The sequence below is a fragment of the Rhincodon typus genome, chromosome 19 (assembly GCF_021869965.1).
Source record: "Rhincodon typus isolate 14 chromosome 19, sRhiTyp1.1, whole genome shotgun sequence".
In the NCBI taxonomy this organism is placed as follows: Eukaryota; Metazoa; Chordata; class Chondrichthyes; order Orectolobiformes; family Rhincodontidae; genus Rhincodon; species Rhincodon typus.
This window is the reverse complement of record NC_063350.1, coordinates 10,992,241-11,017,240: the sequence shown is the minus strand read 5'-3', so window position 1 is coordinate 11,017,240 and position 25,000 is coordinate 10,992,241. Positions and strand designations below refer to the sequence as shown.

Genomic DNA, 25,000 nt, shown 5'->3' with positions numbered 1-25,000 from the left:
ACCAGTGTAAAACATGCATGAAGAGGATCCAATTTATAAGCAAGTTGGCTGTAATTAGGTGACTCCAGGTTCTGGGCAGTAACTGACATTTTGAAGTGAGCCCCTGAAACATCTCAAGTCCATCGCCATGTTATAACTTGAAAAAACATGCAAGCACCAACTGCCTGATCATAATTTTCTCCTTTTATCTTCCTTTCAATTGATATCTTGCGTATTCCTTATCCTCATTGATCAGTTTGATCCAGAGGAGAGGTTTGCCTGGAGTCCATGGCTTCACCCTGACACGGCTATGAGATATTTCATCAGCATTGGACACTATGGGGCAATTTAGCATGGCATGCCCACCTAACCTGCACGTCTTTGGACTGTGGGAGGAAACCAGAGCACCCGGTGGAAGCTCCTGCAGATGCGGGGAGAATGTGCAGACTCCACACAGATACAGACCCAGGGCTAGAATCGAACCTGGTACCTTGGCGCTGTGAGGTAGCAGTGCTAACCACTGAGCCACCGTGCCACCCTCTCCTTCCTATGAGGGAAAGGAAATTTACAAGATTCCAGAATCTGAATGTTTAAATAAATTATTTCCAGGACAAGAATAGTCAGAATTAATTGTAAGAATCATTGGCATCTGGGTTGGCAGCAAGGATTTGTTAGCCCGATGCACAGCCTAGAAAATTCACAGGAATAACAACAGAAACACCTGGTTTTAAAAAAAGAGGTCCCTAAGCTCTGGATTTTCACCACTTCTCCTCTTTCAAGGTTCTCCTTAAAACTTGCTTCTCACATCTGCCCTGATCTTTCCCCCTTTGACTTGTGTCAGCCTCCTGTGGTAGCTGTAGTTAAATTTGTGGCTTCTGAATCACATGGTTCTGGGTTCAAGTCCAACTGCAGGCCACAAAAGTCCAAGCTGACTCCAGTCCTGCACTGTCAGAGATACTGTATTACATTTGAGGCATTAAGCCGAGGCCCCCATTTGTCTCTTGGGTACGTAGAAGATCCCACCACATTATTTTGAAGAGAAGGGGAGCTAGCCCCACTGATCCCTCAATCAACATCACAAACAAAACTCTGCTCATTATCATCTTGCCTCTATGTGAATTTACTGAGTGCAAATTGGCTGCTACGTTTCCTACATTACTAGACTAACTACATTTCAAGAAGTACTCCATTGGCTGTAAAGTACTTTGAGACACCTGATAGTCATAAAAAGTGCTGCAAAAATACAAGAAATTTTTCCCAGTGTTGACATTGCGAAGCACTTTGGAATGGTTTTGCTACACGACAGACATTATATTCCTGCAAGTTGTTGTTGAATAGGCAGATTGAGCCATTTATTGTCTCCTCTCTGTTCGAGCCCCATTTACCAACATAAAGGTGAATTTTTTGTAACCCTGTAGCCACATTAATCAGGAGGCCGGGGCAGAGATAGGGTAAATTGGTGTTTCCCCATTCTCCCACCCACAGTCTATTTGAGCAAACCTCCATGTTGCAATTCAGGGAGAGAAACAGCAGGCAAGTGGAAGGAATCTTTTACAAAAGGTCGGAGCATCTAATGTAATAATAAAGGGAATGAGACAAGAAATTGCTCATGCTAAACTTCTACACTAATTTGGTATTGACCAGAAATATGTTCTCCTTGAGACTTGAAAGAATTCACAATCTGATCTCTTTCTTAATATGGTTCCCCTGACACTAATTGCCTTCCAATAAATTTCACTAAGCAGAGTTATTTAATTCTCAAGACTGCTCCATGCTGCTATTGCTAAAACACAGGGTGCTATTTGCTTAATTAAATACTGTCTCACCTAGTGCTGCTACCTTCGGTGCTTTGTACACGTATACACTCAGGTCCCTCTGCTTTTGCACCCACATTAGCATTGTACCCTTTCTATTCTATTCTATCTCTGCTCTTCCTACTAAAATGAATCACTTCACATTTCTCTACATTAAATTTTATCTGTCACTTGTCCTTTCAACTCTATGACTTGCTGATAGAATGAAACAGACCCTTTGGGCCAACTCGTCCAAGCCGGCCAGATATCATAAATTAATCTAGTCTTGTTTGCCAGCATTTGGCCCATATTCCTCGAAACTCTTCTTATTTATATACTCATCCAGATGTCTTTTACATGTTGTAATTGTATCAACCTCCACCACTTTCTGTGGCAGCTCATTGTATACACGCATTACCCTCTGTGTGGAAAAGTTGCCCCTTAAGTCCCTTTTATATCTTTTCCCTCTCACCTTAAAGCTATGCCCTCTAGTTTTGGACTCCCCTACCCTGAGGAAAAGATTTGGCTATTCACCTTATCCATGCCCCTCATGATTTTATAAACCTCTATAAGGTTACCCCTCAGCCTCCAACACTCCAGGGAAAATAGCCTCAGCCTATTCAGCCTCTCCCTTTGGCTCAAACACTCCAATCCTGGCAACACACTCGTAAATCTTTTCTGCATCCTTTCTAATCTGTGTTCTTTCAATGTTTTACACCATCCTGTTTGTGGTTCACAACGCTTTCAAGTTTGTATCACACTGATCCTCACTTGCACATTCCTCCTTGTGAGCCTGACCTGCTGCACAGTCCTCCCAACGTTGGTTAAGTTGTAAACATTGAACAGGATCCTTTGTAGAACTCCCTGCTGCTCTCTGCATTCATACAATCGGATATTTTGCCTACCTAATAAGGAAATGTAGCCCTGAGTTGATATCTGAACAATGGCACTCCAACAGTGCAGCCTCCCCTGGCTGTTGCACTGGCAATATCTGTCTGGATCTTGTCACTGGAGTGCAACTTCAACACTTGATCCTCTGGCTCTGAAACATGAGTATGACTAACTGAGCCACAGCTGATAGACAAGATACAGTGCAGCATGTCCGATCTTGTTTTGAATTGATGTTGATATTATTAACTGTTCTTGTTTTTGTGCGCAGCTGAATCACCAAAATCTTGTTGAGGGACTGGTCCTTATCAACATTGACCCGTGTGCTAAGGGCTGGATGGACTGGGCTGCATCGAAGGTAAGTAGGACTATACCTTTAATTGTTCTACGGGAAATTACTTGCCAATATTTCCTCTCCTTTTCCTAACTGGATTCACAACGGACGCATTTTGCTGAGATTTGATTCCCCTCAACATTAGTTGCCTTCCAATATCTTCACTGTTCAACTCAAGAGCCCTCACATTGAGCCTTAGTGAATTTTGGCGTGCAGAGTGTTGACTAACTATCGAGGTGAGAGGGGCACAGTCCACCCTGACACGGGATGGTCAGGGGATTTCAGATTGTAGCACAGCACTGAATAGTTTCAGCTGAGTACTTGAAAGAATGGCATTTACATGGCCGTGGGGAATAAGCAAGGGCAGTGGGACCAATTGCATAGTATTTTTAATCTACCTATTTTATGACATGCCTCTAGAACAGTTGGGACTGGAACCCAGGCCTCCTGGCCCAGAGATAGCCACACTACCATTGTGTCACGAGAGCCCTATGAGACTAATTACACAGCTCTGACAAATAGGCTACAGGGACATTGGTTACATGTATTGACTGTGTCTGGTTTGTTTAGCCCACTCCTGATTGGTAGTATTTCTTTTTGGAGGTATGCCATGAGGGTCGAATTGGTCCTTGTTGGGATGCATTTATTTCAGTTGAACAGCCTGTCATTTCTGTGCATACTCACAGTATTGGACAGCTCTTAATTGCCCACTGATACTGCCGTCAATACCTATGAGCTTCACAACATGAAGTGGTGATTTCAATAGAAATCTGGGATGAAAAGGATTGGAAATACTTCGGCTCTGGTGGATTGATGAATCTTCTGTTGCTGGTGCCACCTGTTTATTGGAGGAGCTGCATATTTTCTTTCTTGAAGGAATAATCAGCCTCTTATTTGTTTTTCCAGCTTTCAGGATGGACTACTAACCTGGATGATATTGTACTGGCTCATCACTTCAGTAGCGTGAGTTGAAGCTATTTAATGCACTTTGCTGAATGGGACTCCACATCCTGTTCCCTTCAGTCAACTGGCCTTAGTGGATGTTGTTAATGATTCTCTGTCCTCAAAATCTGTCCCCCTGTCTGTCAAATCTGCTCCTATCCAACCCTGGACTCCTCCACTCTTGCAATATGCAACTCCATCACCAACCTCCCTTTTCTGGGTGGGATTGGACAGACTGGGTGCAGAGAGGACGGTTTCCCCTGATTGCGAAGCTTGGAACTGGGGTACACAGAGTCCAGATATGGGATGGACCATTTAGAGCTGTAATGAGGGAACGTTTCTTCACTCGGAAGGTAGTGAACTTGTGGAATTATCTGCCAAGTCACTGGTTATGTACAAGAAAGAGATGGATAAATTTTGAGATCTTAAAGGCATCCAGGGTATGGGGAAAAAGTGGGAGTATGGCATCGAGACAAAGGATCAGCCATAGTTGTACTGAGTAACAGTACAGACTCGAAGGGCCGAATGGCCTCCTCTTGCTCCCAGTTTCTGTTTTTTTTTTCTGCTTCTGTGTAAGCTCCTTGAACATTTCGGCTTCCGAAATTTGTGCCCATCTTTCCTGGAATGGCACAGACAGATTTCCATCTTCCAGTCTCATCAAAGAGACTGTGGTTAAAGTTAAGTAATGCTCCTCGCCTTTTAATGGCCTGTCTGCAGCCTTTGACACAGTTACACCCACCGTCTTTCTCCACTGTCTCTCCATGATCATCTGACTGGGTCAGCGCTCACACCCCTGATTCCAGTTTTATCCTTCCCATCCTGGCTGAGAATCACATGCAATGGCATTCTGTTCCCACACAGTCAGGATTCCGATCCCATTTCTCACTGACATGCAGCCCCCCTTGGCAACACTGTCCAAAAACCACAAAGCTAGTCTGCACGCCGGTGCTGATAACAACCAGCTTTATCTCGCTAACACCTCCTCTGAGCCCCTCCACTGACTTTAAATTAAATAAACGGCTTTGCTGACATTTAGTTCTGGAGCAGCAGAAATAGTCAGTTGAATGTTGCGAAGACTGAAACAATTGTTTTACTACACGTGCAGTTCCCTAGCTCCCAGCTGCATTCCTCCCCTAGCAATCATGAGAGTAAACCCCAAGCAGTCTGCAACTTTGATACAGTCTCTGATCCTGAGAAGAAGTTCTACCCGCCAATCTTTGCCATCATGAAGACAGCCCCATTTTCTTCTCCATAGCATCATCCAGCTGCACCGTGGCTCAGCTCATCTGCTAAAACTCAGTCAATGTCTTTGTCACGTGTAGAAGTGATAACTAGCTAACACTCCAGAAGCTTGAACACCATCCAGGACAAAGCAGCCCGCTTGATTGGCACTACACCCACAAGCATTCACTCCCTCCGCCACTGACGCTCAGTAGCAGCAGTGTGTACTATCTACAAGATGCACTGCAGAAATTCACCAAAGATTGTCAGACAACACCTTCCAAACCCACGACTACTTCCATCTAGAAGGACAAGGGCAGCAGATACATGGGAGGACCACCACTTCCAAGTTCCCCTCCAAGCCACTAGCCATCCTGACTTGGGAATATATCACCGTTCCTTCACTGTTGCTGGGCCAAAATCCTGGAATTCCCTCCCTAAGGGCATTGTGGGTCAACCCACAGCTGGGGGACTGCAGTTGGTCAAGAAGACAGCTCACCACCACCTTCTCAAGGGGCAACTAGGGACGAGCAATAAATGCTGGCCAACCAGTGATGCCCACATTGAACAAATGAATAGAAAAATAATGCTTTCCTGGATGACTTTCCATGGTCTAACCTCCATAAAATTGAGGCTTTTCAGAACTCTGCTTCCATCTCCTGACTCGCTCATCCATTACCCTGCTCTTGCTGACTTATATTGGTTCTGAGTCGAGCAACATTTTGATTATGACACTCTCATCCCTGTATTCAGATTCCTCAATGGCCTCACCTTTCCATTTCTCCTCCAGTCCCACAGCCCTCCACGGTATCCGCGCTCCTCTCATTCTGGCCTCATGTGCATCGGTGATTTTAACAGCTAAGCCTTTGGATGACATGCCTGCAGTTGTCTTGTAATGTTCCCTCTGAGTTGCGCAGCCACTCGGAAGTTGCACACACTCTGATCTGCGTTGTCGAGGCATTGGCTTCCAATTCTAGGAGCTGCTGTTGTGTGGGGACCTTGGAGGTTGGCACAGCAGGAAAAGGTATTGGAGGGACATTGATACCTAGGCTCCAAGCTCAGGAATGTTCACCTAAACCTCTCTGTTCCCCCACCCCTATCCTCTCTTCCACCTTTAAGATACTCTTTGAAACCTACCCACTTTGCTCACCTGACCCAATATGTCCTTGTGCAGCTCAATGTCAAATTTGTTGTGAAGGGATTGGGGATGTTTTGTCATGTTAAAGTTTGCCATGAATGCAAGTTGTTATTGTTGTGTAAATTGAAGTTGTTTACTCACTGTATTAGTTGGGATTACTGCTGCAATCCGATTTATGCTTTCCCCTTAACTCCCTGATTACACATTATGTAATTGTGGACGTTAAATACAGTTATTTTCCCTCAGCATGTTGCAGAGCAAAATAGCTAAGACATTACAGTGAAGCTTTTGGAGATATTGATGAGGCTGTTGCTGTGGTGATGGTGTAGGCATGGTCTGCAAATGTGATAATCTAATTCCCCACACTGTCACCATCAGCAGCAAAATACTTTGAGCCCTGGGAATGAGTTGGGTGCTGGCTCACAGGGAGCGGGGATTTGCTCATGGGAGATTTGGAGCTGACTTAGGGAGGGGTGTTGGCTGAGCGATGCCAGAACTATGTCAGTTACTCATTTGACCTCAGCTAGACTCCTGTGTGCAGTTCTGGTCACTGCATTACGGGAAGGAAATGATCACACAAGAAGATACAGAGGAAATAAGTAGGTTGCCAGCAATGGGAGATTTTAGCTGTGAGGAAAGATTGGATAGTCTGGTGTTGATCTTTTTGAATCAAAGGATCCTAGGGGGATATTTAATGGAGGTGCGTGAAAGTATTAGGAAGTGAATAGACTGAATAAGACATTTTCGTTAGCAGAAAGGTCAATAAACAGGGAAATAGATTTCAAGTTATTTGTAGAATGGTTGGGGAGTCAGGGATCAGTAATTTTTTTCACTGTGGGATACTGGAACTTACTGCCTGAAAGGATGGTGGAGGCAGAAATCCCCATGACATTTTTAAAAAAAACACTTTGACAGACTCTTGAAGTGCTGTATTAAAACTGAAAGGACTGCGGGTGCTGTAAATCGGAAACAAAAACAAAAGTTGCTGGGAAAGCTCAGCAGGTCTGGCAGCATCTGTGAAGAGAAATCAGAGTTAACGTTTCGGGTCCGGTGACCCATGGCAGCCCGGTTCTGAGGAAGGGTCACCGGACCCGAAACGTAAACTCTGGCCTATTTCTATGCTGTAACCGTTCTGTGATTCCCTGTCTCCTCTGCTTACTTTACCTTATTTACTCTATCAAAACATTTCATAACATTGAACACCTCTCCTAAATGTTCCCTTAATCTTCTCTGCTCTGACATTGGACAGTCCCAGCTTCTCCAATGTCTCTTAGGAAGGAGTTTGCAAAAGAAACTCTCAGAAAAATGGTTTCAGGAATGAGGAACTTGAGCTATGAAGATAGATTTGAGAAGTTGGGACTGTTTTCCTTGGACAAAAGAAGACTGAGAAGAAATTTGATTGAGCTGTTACCTTCCTGAGGTACCTGAACAGAGTGGAGAGGGAGAAGCTGTTTCTGCTTGTGAAGGGTGTTCTGTTTCACAAATGTGAGGGAACAGATTTACAGTGATTAGTAAAAGAAGCAGAAGTGACATGAGACATGCTCAAGGACAGTTTTGTGTCAGCCAAACTGCTATGGGTCAGGACCAGGTAAGGATGGCAGGTTCCATTCTTGAAAGGACATTAGTGAACCAGAACATTTTTTATGACAATTAAGAGCATTTACATGTTTGACATTGTGCTCACTTTATACTCCAGATTTTTAATTGAATTCAAATTTCGCCATCTGTCATGTTGGAAATTGAACCCATGTCCCTGGAACATTAATTAAGGTTTCTGGATTGCTAATGTAAGGTTACCATTACATCTACAGTCTGAAACACACTGCCTGAGGGTGTGGCAGAGGGCAAATTGACCTGAAGCGTCCAGAAGAGAATTGGATTGTAATCTGTAAAGGAAGTTGTGTAGGTTTACGGGGAGAAGGCAGGAGAATGGCACAAAGTGGCTCAGTGGTTAGCACTGCAAGCTATATAGTGCCAGGGACCCGGGTTTGATTCCACTCTTTGAGTGTGGAGTTTGTACATTCTCCTCATGCCTGCGTGGGTTTCCTGTGGGTACTCCGGTTTCCTCCCACAGTCCAAAGATGTGCAGGTTAGGAGGATAGGCCATGTTAGATTGCCCATAGTGTCCAGGGATGTGCAGGCTAGGTGGGTTAGCCATGGGAAACGTGGGGTTATGGGGATAGGGTAGGTGGGGTGTTTCTGCTTGGGATGCTGTTTGGAGGGTCAGTATGGACTTGATGGGCTGAATGGCCTGCTTCCACACAGTAGGAATTCTAAAGTGAAATGCTTAATTGGAGAGCTGGTGAGGACACAATGGGCTGAATGGTCATCTTCTACTCTGTCTTAGATTCTGAGATTCTCATAATTGATATTCTTCATTCCTGATAGTGTTCTGATAAATCTCACCCAGCTCAATGCATGGAGTTCCGAATTGGTGCAATTTATTCCAGCTGAGGCTGATGTCTAACAGTACAGCATCACTTCACTTTTGTAAATGAAGTGACTTAAATTAGTCTCAACACAATCCCTAGTGGCATGAATCATTCTGAAGAACTGCTTCTGATTCAGTATCCTATAGAGTTCGTGGGGATTGGTTGCAGTATTGTCTGCTGACGTTTAATGGCAGTGAGAGGCTTAGCAGAAAACCAGCCTGCAGAACTCCTTTTCTGTGCCTCTCACCAACTAACACTCCAAGTACAGAAAGAAATTTTCAGTTTTATTCACAGTCAGTTTATGCTGAACTTTGAGAAAGCCGCGACAATTTTTTGCTGGGAGAAATGGAGAGGACATCGATGGGAGTAAGCTGGCTCACCAAGCTGAAGTTAACTTAATGATGAATAGCTAAACCCCTTTGGCATGGTATTTGTTTGAGCCAGATTTTGCTCCGAATGTTACATTAATCGGTCCAAGGTCACCATGGTTGAGATGCATGCAGGAGCACATGCTCTGGTGGAGATTGCACAGACACACGCAAGCACATATCATATGTGTGCACACACCCACCACAAATGGCACATGAACACACACATGTTATATACATACCACACATACAAGTACACAGCACACATACACTGTGGACACACAGAAAAACACATCACATACAAACATATGTGCATGCATTACTTGCACGCACATGCCTCATATTTACATGAACACTTCACACATGGGTGCGCACACACACACGGACTCGGACACGCAGACACACACACACACACACACAGACAGACGTGGACGCGCACACACACACAGATGTGGACACACAGCCCAGCACACAGTAAACTTGCAGAAGATCAGGCTGCATCTGTGGGCAGTTGACATTTTCCGGTCAATGATCTTTGATCAGAGCCGAAAAGTGTCAGAGATTGAGAGACGGGAGCTGGGGGTTGGGGGAATGCATGAGAATGATGTCACTGGAGTCGGATTGGAGAGGCTCAGGCTACTGCTCGGGACACAGGTTCAAGTCCCACCCTGGCAGCTGGTGGAATTTCAATTCAGTTAATGAAAAGGCCTACAATTGGAAACAAATCTCAGACATTGTGACCGTCGATTTATTGCAAAACAAAATGTAGTTCACTCATGTTATTTTGGGAAGGATATCTGTCCTCCTTACTTTGCTGGTGCTGCAGATCCATGGCAATGTGGTTGACTCTTAACTGCCCTATGAAATGGTCTGACAGCAAGCCACTCATTTCAAGGGGCAATTGTGGATGGGTATGAAGTCCTGGCTGTCATCCCACGAAAGAATAAAGGAGGCAAAACAACTCAGTGCAGACTTGAGGGGAAAGGGGAAAAGCAAAAGGTAGGTCTGTGATGGAGTGGAATGCAGTGATTAAACAGGAACAGTGGTGCATGGAGAGAGGGAATGACCATGGAATGTGCAGAGACAGACAATTGGTTTGGAGGTAATGGTACCAGAAAACGATAACAGTAGAAACGTTGCTAGCTCCTGATAGCCAAGAAAGTGAACAATTATGATGATTTTAAACAGACATTAGGAGGGCTAAAAGGGAACATGAAATACCTTTGGCAAACAGGGTTAAGGAGAATCAAAGGGATTCTACAAATACATCAAGGACAAAAGGTTAACTAGGGAGAGAATAGGGCCCCTTAAAAATCAACGAGGCTGCCTATGTGTGAAACCACAGAAGATGGGGGATATATAAAGGACTATTTTGCATCAGTGTTTACTGTGGAGAAGGATATGGTGGATAGAGAACAAGGGGAAATAAATAGCGACATCTTGAAAAATGTCCATCTTACAGAGTAGGAGGTGCTGGATGGCTTAAAATGCATAAAGGTGGATGAATCCCCAGGACCTGATCAGGTGTACCATAGAACACTGGGAAGTGAGATATCCATATCATCGATAGCCACAGGTGAGGTTCCGGAAGACTGGAGGTTGGCTAACTTGGTATCACTATTTAAGAAAGGTGGTAAGGCAAAGCCAGGGAACTATAGACCGGTGAGCCTGACATTGGTGGAGGGCAAGCTGTTGGAGGGAATCCTGAGGAACAGAATTTACGTGCATTTGAAAAAGCAAGGACTGATTAGGGATACTCAACATGGCTTTGTGCGTGGGAAATCGTGTCTCACTAACTTGATTAAGTTTTTTGAAGAAGTAACAAAGAGGATTGATGAGGGCAGAGTGGTGGACGTGATCTATATGGACTTCAGTATGGCGTTTGACAAGGTTCCTCATGGTAGACTGGTTAGCAAGGTTAGATCACATGGAATATAAGGGAGAACTGGCCATTTGGATACAGAACTGGCTTGAAGGTAGGAGACAAAAGTTGGTGGGGAAGGGTTGCTTTTCAGACTGAAGGCCTGTGACCAGTGGTGTGCCACAGGGATTGGTGCTGGGTCCACTACTTTTTGTCATTTATACAAATGATTTTGGATGTGAACATAGGAGGTATGGTTAGTAAGTTTGCAGCTAATACCAAAATTGGAGGTGCAGTGGACGGTGTGGAAGGTTACCTCAGAGTACGTTGGGACCTTGATCAGATGGGCCAATGGGTTGAGGAGTGGCAGATGGAGTTTAATTTAGATAAATGTGACGTTCTGCATTTTGGAGAGGCAAATCAATGGTAAGACCCTGGGGAGTGTTGCTGAACAAAGAGATCTTGGAGTGCAGGTTCATAGTTCCTTGAAAGTTGAGTTGCAGGTAGACAGGATAGTGAAGAAGGCATTTGGTATGCTTGCCTTTATTGGTCAGTGCATTGAGTGTAGGAGTTGGGAGGTCACTTTGCAGCTGTACAGGACATTGATTAGGCCACTTTTGGAATACTTGCTTGCAATTCTGGTCTCCCTGCTATAGGAAGGATGTTGTGAAACTTGAAAGGGTTCAGAAAAGATTTACAAGGATGTTGCCAGGGTTGGAGGGCTTGAGTTATAGGGAGAGGCTGAATATACTAGGCTATCCTCCCTGGAACGTCAGAGGCTGAGGGGTGGCTTTATAGATGTTTATAAAATCACGAGGGTGTGGATAGGGTAAATAGACAAGATCTTTTCCTGGGGTGCGGGAGTCCAAACTACGTTTAATGTGAGAATGGAAAGGTTTAAAAGGGACCTAAGGAGCAACTTTTTCATTGCAGAGGGTGGTGCGTGTATGGAATGAGCTGCCAGAGGAAGTGGTGGAAGCTGGTACAATTACAACATTTAAAAGGCATCTGGATGGGTATATGAATAGGAAGGGTTTAGAGGGATGTGGGCCAAATGCTGGCAAATGGGTCTAGATTTATTTAGGATATCTGGTTGGCATGGACAGGTTGGACCGAAGGGTTTGTTTCCCTGCTGTATAACTCTGACTCTATAACATTGTTAGGTGACAATCCACCCGCCAGCACATTAAGCAATTAACAGAAAACTTATTAAATAATTCCAAAGACACAAGCAGATGATCTGCCTGGCTTATATTATTGTGAATTATACCTCAATCTTTTGTGTTTGATTTCAAAACAGAGGCTCAGTTGCACAAATGGGAATTAATAATTTGGTCTTTTACCCCTCAGGATCTATAAACCAGTCCATTAAAATCTGGAAATGACTTCCTTATTGTGTTGCTTAAGCAAATCTGTTATTCTTGTGGTTTTCTGCAGTTTGAAACTTCCTCTGAACCTACTTCTGTATTTAAAAGGGACAAAATGCGTATAATTTCAAGTGGGGTGTGATGGACCAGGTTTGTGAGGAGAATACTGACAAAAGCCTATTTGACAGATCCTTGCAGAAGGAGAGCTGAAGTGATTTTAGGTCTGAATTGGGTAATTCATGGGCCGAAGGGCCTGTACTGTGCTGTACTGTTCTAATTAGTGCTTCTTTTGAAGACATGAGACGATCAAAGGGGCTAACAGTCAACTGGGAGATTATTACAAACAAATCCCTGAGATTTTCTGAGATAACAAGGTGTAGAGCTGGATGAACACAGCAGTCCAAGCAGCATCAGAGGAGCAGGAAGGCTGATGTTTCGGGCCTAGGCCCTTCTTCAGAAAATAAGTGAACCTAATGGGTTTTTCTGACAATGGATTCACGATCATCATTAGATTCTTAATTCCAGACATTTTATTGAATTCAAATTCCACCATCTGCCCTGGGATTTGAACCCAGGCCCCCAGAATATTGTCTGGGTCTCTGGATTAACAGTCCAGTGATAATACCACGAGGCTAACACCTCCCCCCATCACCTCAATCTCCCCACCCCTGACCTCATCCCAAGACCAGCCCCTCTTGTCCCTGGCTCCTTGACCTGTCTGTCTTTTCTCCCACCTCACTGACCAACGCCCATCCCCACTTCCTATCTACTAGCTTCATCCCCGCCTCCTTGACCTGTCCGTCTTCCCTCCCACCTACCTGCCTCTCTCTCCTCACTAACCAACCCCCATCCCAACTCCCTACCTACACTCACCTTTACTGGCTTCATCCCCACCTCCTTGACCTGTCTGTCTTCTCTCCTCCTATCTGCTCCTCTATCCACCTTCTATCATCGCCTCCCCCTCTCTCTATTTATTTCAGAGACCCCTTCCCCTCCCCCATTTCTGAAGAAGGCTCCAGACGCAAAACATCAACTTTCCTGCTCCTCTGATGCTGCCTGGCCTGCTGTGTTCATCCAGCTCCATACTGTGTTATCCCCCCATCACCTTCTGCTTTAAGATAAAGTTCTTTAATTTCAACAGATTGTGAACAACTCGCTCAACGATGTCCTTTAAATAAAAGCAGAAAACTCTGGGAACACAGCAGATCAGGCAGCATTCAAGGAATGAGAGAAAATTAACACTTTGGGTCTGTGCCCTTTCATTACAACAATGTGACAAAAACACGTTGATCTGAAACAGTTAATCCTGTTTCTCGAGAACTGCTGCTAGCTTGCTGTATGTTCCCAGCATTTTCCATCCTTTATGTTAGATTTTCAGTATCTACTTTGCCTTTGTTTGCATGGACAGGTGTGCCCAGTATAATACGTAGGGCAAGTGATTGTAAGAGTACATATATGATCCTGGCAATCTGGGATATACCGTATTTGTGAGGGATGCATCAAAGATAAATGACATAAAATGCTCATGCTAGAATTGAGATGCTGATAAGTTGAAATGCACAGGAATCCCTGTGAAATTCAAGTCCACCCTTGCAATGTGGCCCTGAAGTAGTAACCACACCACCTCGCCAATGGGGAAGTGAATAAGGAACAAAAACATAGAAAATAGGACCAGGAGTAGCCCATTCGGCCCTTCAAGCCTGCCCCACCATTCAGTATGATCATGGCTGATCATCTGACTCAATAGCCTGTTCTATCATTTTAGCGGCACGGTGGCTCAGTGGTTAGCACTGCTGCCTCACAGCGCTAGGGACCCAGGTTCGATTTCATCCCCTGGCAACGGTCTGTGTGGAGTTTGCACATTCTCCCAGGGTCTGTGTGGGTTTCCTCCGGATGCTCCGGTTTCTTCCCACAGTCCAAAGATGTGCAGGTTAGGTGGATTGGCCATGCTAAATTGTCCATATTGTTCAGGGATATGTAGATTAGGTGGGTTACAGGGGGAATGGGTCTGGATGGGATGCTCTGAGGGTCCGTGTGGACTTGTTGGGCCGGAGGGCCTGTTTCTACACTGTAGGGATTCTAGGATAGCCCTAGTTGCAATAACCAACTCCTTCCTGAAATCATAGTGTTTTGGCCTCCAACCCTTTCTGTGTAGCGAATTCCACAGGCTCAGTACTCTCTGGGTGAAGAAATTACTCATCTCAGTCCTAAATGGACTGTGACCCCTGGTTCTGAACTCCTCTTCTATTGGGAACACTCTCTTGCATCTAGTCCTGTTAGAATTTTATATGCATCTATGAGATTCCCCTCTCATTCTTCTGAAAGCCGACAAATATAACCTTAACTGATTCAACCTCACCTTGTGTATGTCAGTTGTGCCATCCTAAGAGTCAGTCTAGTAAACCTTTGCTGCACTCCCTTTACATCATGAACGTCCTTTCTCAGATAAGGAAACCAGAACTGCACACAATATTCCAGGTGTGGTCTCAACAAAGTCCTGTAGAATTGCAGCAAGAAGTACAAGATCGGGGTCTTGAATGGAAATGTGTTGAGTCTTTCTGTCTTTTGGACAGGTTACAGTTTAAGAGAAAAGACAAAAAGACTTGGAGCATTTCCCACCGAAAGTTCAATAAATTTACATTCCCCAGTCGCTTTCTGCACTGAAGGCAACCAGACTACAGCTTGAGCGGGTTACACCTTCAAAAGAAGGTTTCAGGAATTTCATTGGAAAATGCTCCAAATCTTTGTCTCCTTGGCAGCACGGTGGCTCAGTGGTTAGCACTGCTGCCTCACAGCACCAGGGACCCGGGTTCGATTCCACCTTCTGGCAACTGTCTGTCTGTGTGGAGTTTGCTTGTTCTCCCTGTGTCTGCGTGGGTTTTCCCCAGGTGCTCTGGTTGCCTCCCACAGTCCAAAGATGTGCAGGTTAGGTGGATTGGCCATGCTAAATTGCCCATTGTGTTCAGGGATGTGTAGATTAGGTGGGTTATAGGGGATGGGTCTGGGTGAGATACTTTGAGGGTCAGTGTGGACTTGTTGGGCCGAAGGGCCTGTTTCCACACTGTAGGGATTCTATGATTCTTTCTGCCTTTTTCTCTTAAATTGAAATCTATTCAAGCTTTTCCTTTTTAGGCACCTATTGTTCACACCAGACAACCACGAGCAGTGTAACGAAGCAGCTGATGCGATATTGCCTGTTTTCAAGTTCAGCTAATCCAGCATAGCCTGTGTGAAAGCTCGGCTTCTCATGGGCATTGCTCAATGAATTCCAATATTCTGCTGGCAGGACTGGCTGATGATTTCATCATAACTGGAATTATGATTAATCTGACCAAGGGTGGCACGGTGGTTCAGTGGTTAGCACTGCTGCCTCACAGCGCCAGGAACCCGAGTTCGATTCCAGCCTCCGCCAATTGTCTGTGTGGGGTTTGCACGTTCTCCCTGTGTCTGCGTGGGTTTCTGGGTGCTCTGGTTTCCTCCCACAGTCCAAAGATGTGCAGATTAAGTGGATTGGCCATGCTAAATTGCCCATAGTGTCCAGGGATGTGTAGATTAGATGGATTAGTCATGGAAAATGCAGGGTTACAGAGATAGGGGGATTGGTCTGAGTGGGATGCTCTTTGGAGGGTCGGTGTGGACTTGATGGGCCGAATGGCCTGCTTCCACATTGTAGGGATTCTATGACTATGATATATCACAGTTTCATTGTAATTGCAATACTTTATGCCATCCAACAATTACCTTCATGTTCTATACACTCGCTGTTGTTGAGATATTTTGACGGTCTCTCACCTTCTCACTCTTTTGGTTTCTATATCTTTTGTCATTTTATATGAAAGACTTGGTGAATTTAACACTCACAAAGTACAATATATAGAGCTTTCATAATGGTAGGAATTGCCAAAGCACTGTACACCTCATGTTGTACTGTCAAAGAGAATTCACTGTCGGATCCTAGGAAACATGGTTCTTGAGCTGTACACAGCAAGCTGTAGTGTGGGGATCTGATTTAGTGATCTTCACCAGGAGCATGGGATATCAGTAAACAGTGAGCAGTTTGGTGCAGGAAAGTGCCCAGCACCATCTTGTTGTTTGTTGCTCACTGCAGTTTCATTTTCCCAAGGATAACCTGTTTTTTTTTTTTCCCGTATTTTCTCCTTCTCCTTAAACCGTTGTCCTGATAGGAGGAGCTGGAAACAAACTTGGAATTGATCCAGACCTATCGGCTGCATATTTCCCAGGACATCAACCAGGAGAACCTTCACCTCTTTGTCAACTCATACAACAGGTAGAGACTGTTTTATGTAAGGTTGTTCGATCTAGGCTTGGATCTAGCCCTGGAGCGATGCTATTGTCTTTAAAAAGTATATTAAAATGCTGACTAGGAAGGATGAATTTAACCCTTTATCTCCTCTTAGACTAGACGAGATTCAGGTCCCTTTGTTTAAACATTTATGCATGCTTGGGAGGTATACATAACAAGAAAATGGTGTTCAGCTCAAATCTTTATGATAAGAACAAAGGTTTTCATACAATTTTTACAGATGCAAATTTCCAATCGAATATTCCTATGAATAATAATAATATCCAGTTACATCATTACATATTCACACTCCCAGCTGCAGTAGGTACTTTTCAATACAGAGAAACCAATACTGTTTATTTTACCCCTCCCTACACTCTGCATTACACTAAGGTGGAGGTGATGGCCTAGTAGTATGATCCAGAGACCCAAATAATGTTCAGGGGACCCAGTTCAAATGCCGCAAGGGCAGATGGTAGAATTTGAATTTACTTCAAAAATCTGGAATTGATGGTCTAATGATCATGAATCCATTGCTGACAGAGGGAAAAACCCATCTGGTTCACTCATGTCCTTTAGGGAAGGAAACTGCCTTCCTTACCTGGTCTGGCCTACATGTGACTCCAGACCCACAGCAATGTGGTTGACTCTTAACTGCCCTCTGGGTAATTAGGGATGGGCAATAAATGCTGCCTAGCCAGTGACGCCCTCATCCTGTGAACGGATGAAAAAAAAAGTCAATTGTAATGCTCACTATTAACCTATTCCTTGCGAAAAAGCACAATACGTTTTAATGCTTAAATTATGTCTTCCCTGTTCATAAAATTATTCAGAAAGTTGATGAGACAAGCAAACCATTAAATCCCAGGTGTCATCTCAAATCTGTGCGCTGAATTCCTGATCTCAATCTGGATAATGCCTTTACAATACCCAGGAGAAAATTAACTGGGGTTTATACTCCTGAACACTGGTACAACACCCTGCTGGAAGGTTTTATATTTAGATTTTTAGGGTGTTCAATGCAATTTGATCTCTGCCTGTGATGCCCCACATGCTCGAACAGTTCCTTGACTCTCATTGCTATATGCAATCTTGCAAGTCAGGATCATACAAGTGAGGTGCAGTGTTTCCAAACTCTGGAAAAGACAGTATCATAGGAGCAGAGAGGCTGACGTTTCGGGCCTAGACCCTTTCTGATGATGAGAGGGTAAATGATTCATGAGTCAATCAAAACATTGTATATGCAATCTGTTGTTTGTGCACATGGTACAAAAAGATCTGCTTCTACTGAAGCGTAGTTTGGGATGAGTGCAAAAAGTGATTTCTTGCTGGGATGAGGATGGGCTGCCAATACAAGTTCAGAGCTACATGACTAATTTGTATAGTGCTGAGGTGGGAGGGACATTCAGGATTTCTGTAGAAAATTAGGCATTAGAAAAAGAAAGCTAGGTGGATTGGCCATGCTAAATTGCCCATAGTGTTCAGGGATGTGTAGGTTGGGTGGGTTTATAGGGGGATGGGTCTGGGTGGGATGTTGTGTGGGTCAGTGTGGACTTGTTGGGCTGAAGGGCCTAGTTCCACACTGTAGGGATTCTATGAAAGTTTGAACATTTATTCACACATGCATGGGAAATGTATATATCAACAAAATAGTGTCCAGCTCAAATCTCTAATACGAGAACAAAGCTTTTACAGATGACAAGCTTCCAGTTGACCATTCCTATAAATGTTACCGTGCAATTGTTCATTTAATGAAGTACAGAAGTAGATTTGAGGATTATGCAACAAAATTTGAGGGAATTTCACATCCACCCTACACTGATAAAAACTAGAATAGATATTGTGTGGTGTGGGGTTTTACTCCACACAGAGCTGGTCTCATGAACTCATTTGCCTGAGGAGGTAACTACATTCCAAACGCATGGGGAGCTGAAGAATAAACTCTTTCCGACCCGTTCAACTTGCAGATGTAGCTCCTTCTGGAAGAGCAGGAAGGTGGAGTGTATCTTGTTTCAGAAATACTGAAGGTAGAGTTGTCCTTCTGTGTTATCCCTGGACCTGTAATTCCCTACGCAGGGAATATTTCTGGTCTCCGGATAAAATGTGTGCGTGTCTGGAGTCAGCTATTTGGGAGGAAGGTTTGCAGGGAGTGGATTCCTCTTGCTAGATTCCTCTATACGCAGAATTGAGGCGGAGGTGGTGGTGTTAGATTGGGTTGGACAAAATCAGAAGTCACATGACACCAGGTTACGGTCCAACAGGTTTATTTGAAATCACAAGCTTCCGAGTGCTGCTCCTTCATCAGGTGAAGTGAACGCTCCCATGTACATCTCCCATGCATTTGTGAACTTCACCTGACAATGGAGTAGCACTGTGAAAGCTGGTGATTTCAAATAAACCTGTTGGACTATAACCTGGTGTCGTGTGACTTCTGACTTTGCAGAATAGAAGACAGCCAATATTTTGGTGGGGTAAGGAGTTACATGGAGTGTAGGAGACTTGTACTGGTGGTCCCACCTTGGCAGCCAGCAGAATTTAATTTCAAATTTTGAAATTTAGCGTCGGTAATGGGGAACGTTAATCTATTATTGATTTTGTTATTGAAACCCATCTAGTTCACTGATGTCCTTTTGGGATGGAAATCAGCCATCCTTACCTGGTTGGCATCCAGACCTACAGCTGTGTGGTTGACCATTAACTGCCACCAAGCCACTCTGTTCAAGGACAGTTAAGGATAAGCTACAGATGCTAGCCTTTTCGGCAACGGCCACATCCCATGAAGCAACAAAGAAAACAAAACCGGTTTTCTGTTCCTAATGTGGCATCCATCTCTACATTGGCGCACGTAACAAAATTTATTCCACGTGGATGGAAGGACTTAGAGGGAACACTGAGCCAAAGTACTGGTTATTTTCTCATCTGGTCCTGATCAATAACCTGAGGCAATGCCCTCAGCTCAGTTGGTTTTCTTTGCAACATGATGAGACAGAGGGACTCAGAGACTTGCTCTGTAGATCCACATAATGGTGGAAACTTGGGACTCTAGTTACATTTAATATGGAAAAATGAACAAAGGTGTTGACCTAGCAGTTTACAATGACAAAATTAATCACAGAAAGCATGGCCAAAAAATTGTAACAAGGAATAGAATTTGGTAATCTTGAAAGAGTTCAGAAAAGATGTACAAGGATGTTGCCACGGTTGGACGGTTTGAACTATAGGGAGAGGTTGAATAGACTGGGACTATTTTCTCCCAGGCATCGGAGGCTGAGGGCTGACCTTATAGAAGTTTTATTAAATTATGAGGGGCACGGATAGGGTGAATAGTCAAAGTCTTTTCCTCAGGGTAGGGAAGCCCAAAACTAGAGGACATAGGTTTATGGTGAGAGGGGAAGATTTGACAGGGACCTAAGGGGCAATTTTTTCATGCAGAGGCTGATACATGTACGGAATGGGCTGGCAGAGGAAGTGGTGGAGGCTGGTACAATTACAACATTTAAAAGGCATCTGATTGGTATATGAATAGGAAAGGTTTAGAGGGATATGGACCAAATGCTGGTAAATGGGACTAGATTAATTTAGGATATTTGGTTGGCATGGACAAGTTGGACCGAAGGGTCTGTTTCCATGCTGTACAACTCTACGACTCTATAACAGGTATTGCGCGATTTTATGAATATTTCAAAAAATCTGTTTATATAAAAATTTTTATAAAAAGCAAGAACAGAAATTGCTGGAGAAAGGTCTGGCAGCATCTATGGAGAGAAGACCGTGTTAACATTTTGAGTCTGGTGACCCTTCTTCTTGGTTCTGAGAAAGCGTGACTGGACTCTAAACATTTACTGTTTTCTGTCCATAGATGCTGCTGATTTTCTGCTGTAATTTGTGTTTATGTGCATTTCAGATCTCTAGCATCCGCAGTTCTTTGTTTTATAATAATGACGTACTTCTCCTCCACATTTACAGTCGTCGAGATCTGGAGATTGAACGACCCATTCTTGGTGTCAATGAAACAACTGTTAAAACGCTTCAGTGAGTAACTGTTAATTATAGAAATTAAATGTATACAGTGGACAGTAAATATTGGCTAATTATTCATTGACATAATAAGTGTCCTTTTAAAGTTGCAACGTCTGAGGGGCATTGCCCTTAGGGGCTGTTGATTTGTTTAACATTTGATCAAAATAGTATAGACAGATATTTATCAGCCCTGGCAGTGGATTGTAAAGTTAGGATTTTTACATGTTATAATGTCTCACTTTGCAAGTAAATCTAAATTTGCATAAAGCTTGACTTCTGGTCTGCTGCTTCACCATCTGGCTGGAGAGAAATTTGGTAGTAATCGCGATTAGCAAAAACTTTATTAAGTTATTCCAGTCAATTAAACTTGGAGCCTCAGACGTACCCACTGCAAGCATGGTCATAGCTTGAAAGATGCTGTTTTTCTTCAAATTTCTCCTTCAATCAGTTGTTGATTTTTTTTTCTGCCATGCAATTAAATCTTGGAGACCTTTATTCATGATACTGAGGTGCCAACTTCGCAACTTTAGTGGTATCTCTGCGATTCCACTCAGAGTAACCTCTACACTCTGAAGAAGAAGAAGAATCAGGAATTCTAATGTCTTCTGTTTTATCCCAATTGTTTCTTTGTTACATTAAGTCTAAGGCTAAGAGTCTGGCCAATGTGGATAATGTGGCATCACAACTTTGCCTAATTTTTTTTTTGTTGTCATTATCTACCTAAGCTTGGGTTTTATTCTGCCGTTGTTTCAGATCAAATTTGTTACACCAGAGTTTGGGCATTTTCCAGTTTTCTGGTTCCAATTGGCAGATTTCCTGCTCTGTATGGTTAAACCCTATGCTACTGACCCAGCAGGCGAGGAGACTAACATAATTTATCGGCAGATCTGCTCTGTGCGACAGTGGATGTGAGAGAAGAACATGTTATGGCACAGGAGGAGGCCATTCGGCCCAACCACCCTGCGCCAGCTCATTAAATGAGTACCATGCCAATCTCCTGCTTCTTCCCCATCTCCTGACACATTAGCTTAATCCTATATTCATTCAATGCCCACTTCAATGCCTCAGTTGAACCACCAGTGATTTTGTCCTTTCTTGTTTTAGCTTTTACAAATGTATAAATAAGTGACTGTAAACAAACATATTCAGTCCCAGGGCTTTGTGACGTAGCTGGTAGTGTCCCTACCTCTGGTTCAGAAGGCCAGGATTCAAGTCCCACCTGATGACCACGATGCTGTGTCATAAGATGAACAAATAGGTTGATTTAAAATAAACATATTCAGCCCTGTGTTCGTCATTGAAATAATTGTTTGTTGTTATCTTTGCCCTGTGTAGATAAACAGAAACACTGTTCATCTGATTGGCTGCATAATGGCAGATTTTAACTGTAGGATTGAATGATCCTTCTTAGTGGCCAGGCTGTCCATTTCCTCCTCTGCAGCACAATGCAACTCCGTCTACCTCGCAGTCACTAACTACCAAGCCCCTCCACCACACGTTACTCATCTTGATGCCAACACTCTCCCTTACCTGACTTCTGCTGGCCTCCTGAATTCTATTATCCACAAGTGCTAATTCATTCCAAAGCTCTGCTGTCTGCCTCCTATCCTGCGCGAAGTCTTGCTCCTCTTAAGTCCCTGTCATCATTGGCCTCCATTCGTTCCCTGTTCCCCACTGTGTTAAAATTGAGATGTTTCTTCTCCCTCCCTGATATTTAGCCTCTTCCACCACCATCTCCTATTCATTTCGTGTTATTTTTCTAATTCTGATTTTCAATAGTATCAGTCCTCCTTCTCCAACTTTGGTAGTTGAGCAGTCAACCATCTTGGCCTCCCATGTTCCAAGGTCCTCTTTGTAAACACAATGTTGCACGTTGCCTGATGTGTGTTGGGAAATTTCCACAATATCAAAGGCTTTTATAGGAGCTTGGTTTATTTTTTAGTGTAATTTGTTATTTTTTTTATAACCGAGGGAAAACAGGATTTGTTAGACTAGCGCCAGCTCTCAATCCTCCCCTTGTGGAGCATCCATAACAACACAAGTCATTAGGAAACAAAACACATTAGGAAACACAAACTCATAAACAGCAATGCTTATGAAAGTAGCTCCTGAGACCAGTTTGCCAGACACAATGACAGCTGTGTGTACGTGCTTTACCATTTCTGATGGTTGCTGGCTAATGTTTATGTGATAACATTATGTTGGCAGACAAGCTGTCAGTGTCTCAGTAGATTTCCAACCCATTTAGGCTAAATCTTCCCCGGTTTCTGCATAGATGTCTTACAACTTTGCTTTAATAAAGCACTGAAATGTTCCCACTGACTCTTCGCTGTCAAATTGGGGAATTCCCATCACCCCTTATTCCAGTATCAGTGATTTCTTTGTTTTCCTTGTGTTTTGCACAAATGTCTTTAGCCTCAACTAAATTTACAATATCTCTCAATTTTAACATCCCAATATTGGCTACAATATTCAGACCCATCAAGATGGTGTGTGGAGTGCAACTGAACTCCAGCCTGGAGCGAGTGCAGGCCCATGGCTAGAGAAGGAATGTAATGTTGAACGTTTAACTTATTTCTTTAGTTTTCTACTCTTTACCTAAGATGGCGCTGTGAACTGTTTTCACTGTACTCCTGTATCCCTGTTACTTGAGTACACGTGACAATAAAACCTCGTTCTAATTCTAATTCCTTCTGTTTTCTCTCAGGTGTCCTGCTTTGCTGGTTGTTGGTGATACCTCTCCTGCAGTGGAGGCAGTGGTGGGTGTATCAACAGCTTATTTATTCATTGCTTAATGTTCTGATCAGATGTTTTTATCTGATTAACCAAGAGAATCTTTTGGATTGCTTATTACCATTCCCTCCCTTTTCAGCAAGCTGGCTGGCCTGAAAGTTTGTTCCTTGCTGTAATTTGTTTTGTTACTTTAAACATCAGAATACTCGCACACATGCCACTGTAACATGGCCAAGGATTTATTGAGACACCACGTTAGATAATGTGGTATGTGTGCTCAGGTATGTCGCACTGCACAATTCCACTGTGAGAATAGCGTGCCATAGATTGTTAACAACTTTCACACCTTTGATCCCTGCTTTCTGTGCTTACACTCAAAGTACGTCAAAGATAGATGAAATGACAGAATCCCTACAGTGTGGAAGCAGGCCATTCGGTCCATCCTGTCCACACCGACCCTCCAAAGGGCATCCCACCTAGACCCACTCGTCCCTACCCTATTCCTGTAACTGTGCATTTCCCATGGCTAATCCACCTAGCCTGCGTATCTCTGGACATTATGGGCAATTCTCATGGCCAATCTGCTCCAGCTTCCTCCCACAGTTCAAAGATGTGCAGGCTAGGTGGATTAGCCATGCTAAATTGCCCAATAGTGTTCTGGAATGTGTGGATTAGGTGGGGTATAGGGTGATGGCCTAGGTGGGATGCTCTGAGGGTTGGTATGGACTTGAGCCAAAGGGCCTCTTTCCACACTGTACGAATTCGATGATCTATGATCAACCCACTTAACCTGCACAGCTGTGGATCGTGGGAGGAAGCTGGAGCACCCAGAGGAAACCCACGCAGATATGGGGAGAATGTGCAAAGTCCACACAGCCTGAGGGTGGAATCGAACCCAGGTCCCTGGTGCTGCGAGGCAGCAGTGCTAACCACTGAGCGACTGTGCCACCCAAGATAAGTGACATCAGAGTAACAATATGAAGTCAGTAAAATATATTAAACTCCTCTGATCACTCTTACGAGAGTTATGTTGCTCTTGTAAGCTTCGTGGTTCTAGTTCACTCGCAGACTTTCAGAGTTTGGTTTGACTTTCTTTGTATCTCATGGAACAGTTCCGGTCTCGTGATAAAAAGGATGTAGAAGCACTGGAGGAAGTGCAAAAAGGATTTGCAAGGATAATATCAGAACTAAGAGGATATAAATATTGGGAAAGACTCAACACGCTCTGATGTTTTTCCTTTGAAAAGTGCAGTTAAAAAACAGACCTGATGGAGTGAAGTGGCCTTGTAAAATTTTGTTAGGGTCAACATAAGGAATACACTTCCACATTTTCTTTCACAGAATGTGGTCATTCTTTTGCAAATCTAACATTACCCCAAATTGCCTTTGAACTGAACATTTTCTTGGGCAGGTAAGAGTTAACCACACTGCTAGGTATCTGTAGGCCAGACCGAGTAAGGATGACCGATTTTCCTTTCCCATGGCACATTAATGAACCAGATGGGTTTTTACAGCTACTGATGGCAGGTGTCACTATCATCATTATTGAGATTAGCAGTCAATTCCATATTTATTAATTCAATTTAAATCCCACCAGCTACAGTAATGGGATTTGAACCAG

At 43.7% G+C, this 25,000-nt stretch overlaps 1 protein-coding gene across 1 annotated transcript in view; it reads left to right on the top strand.

Moving 5' to 3' along the window:
- The window catches only part of LOC109910942 (ER degradation enhancer, mannosidase alpha-like 2), a 51,022-nt gene that overhangs the window by 920 nt on the left and 25,102 nt on the right, over positions 1-25,000 (top strand). The window contains exons 2-6 of the mRNA XM_048608535.1: positions 2,932-3,018; positions 3,901-3,957; positions 16,508-16,611; positions 20,593-20,658; positions 23,354-23,409. Of these exons, the coding sequence (XP_048464492.1) occupies positions 2,932-3,018; positions 3,901-3,957; positions 16,508-16,611; positions 20,593-20,658; positions 23,354-23,409 (370 nt within the window). The remainder of the gene's footprint in view (positions 1-2,931; positions 3,019-3,900; positions 3,958-16,507; positions 16,612-20,592; positions 20,659-23,353; positions 23,410-25,000) is intronic.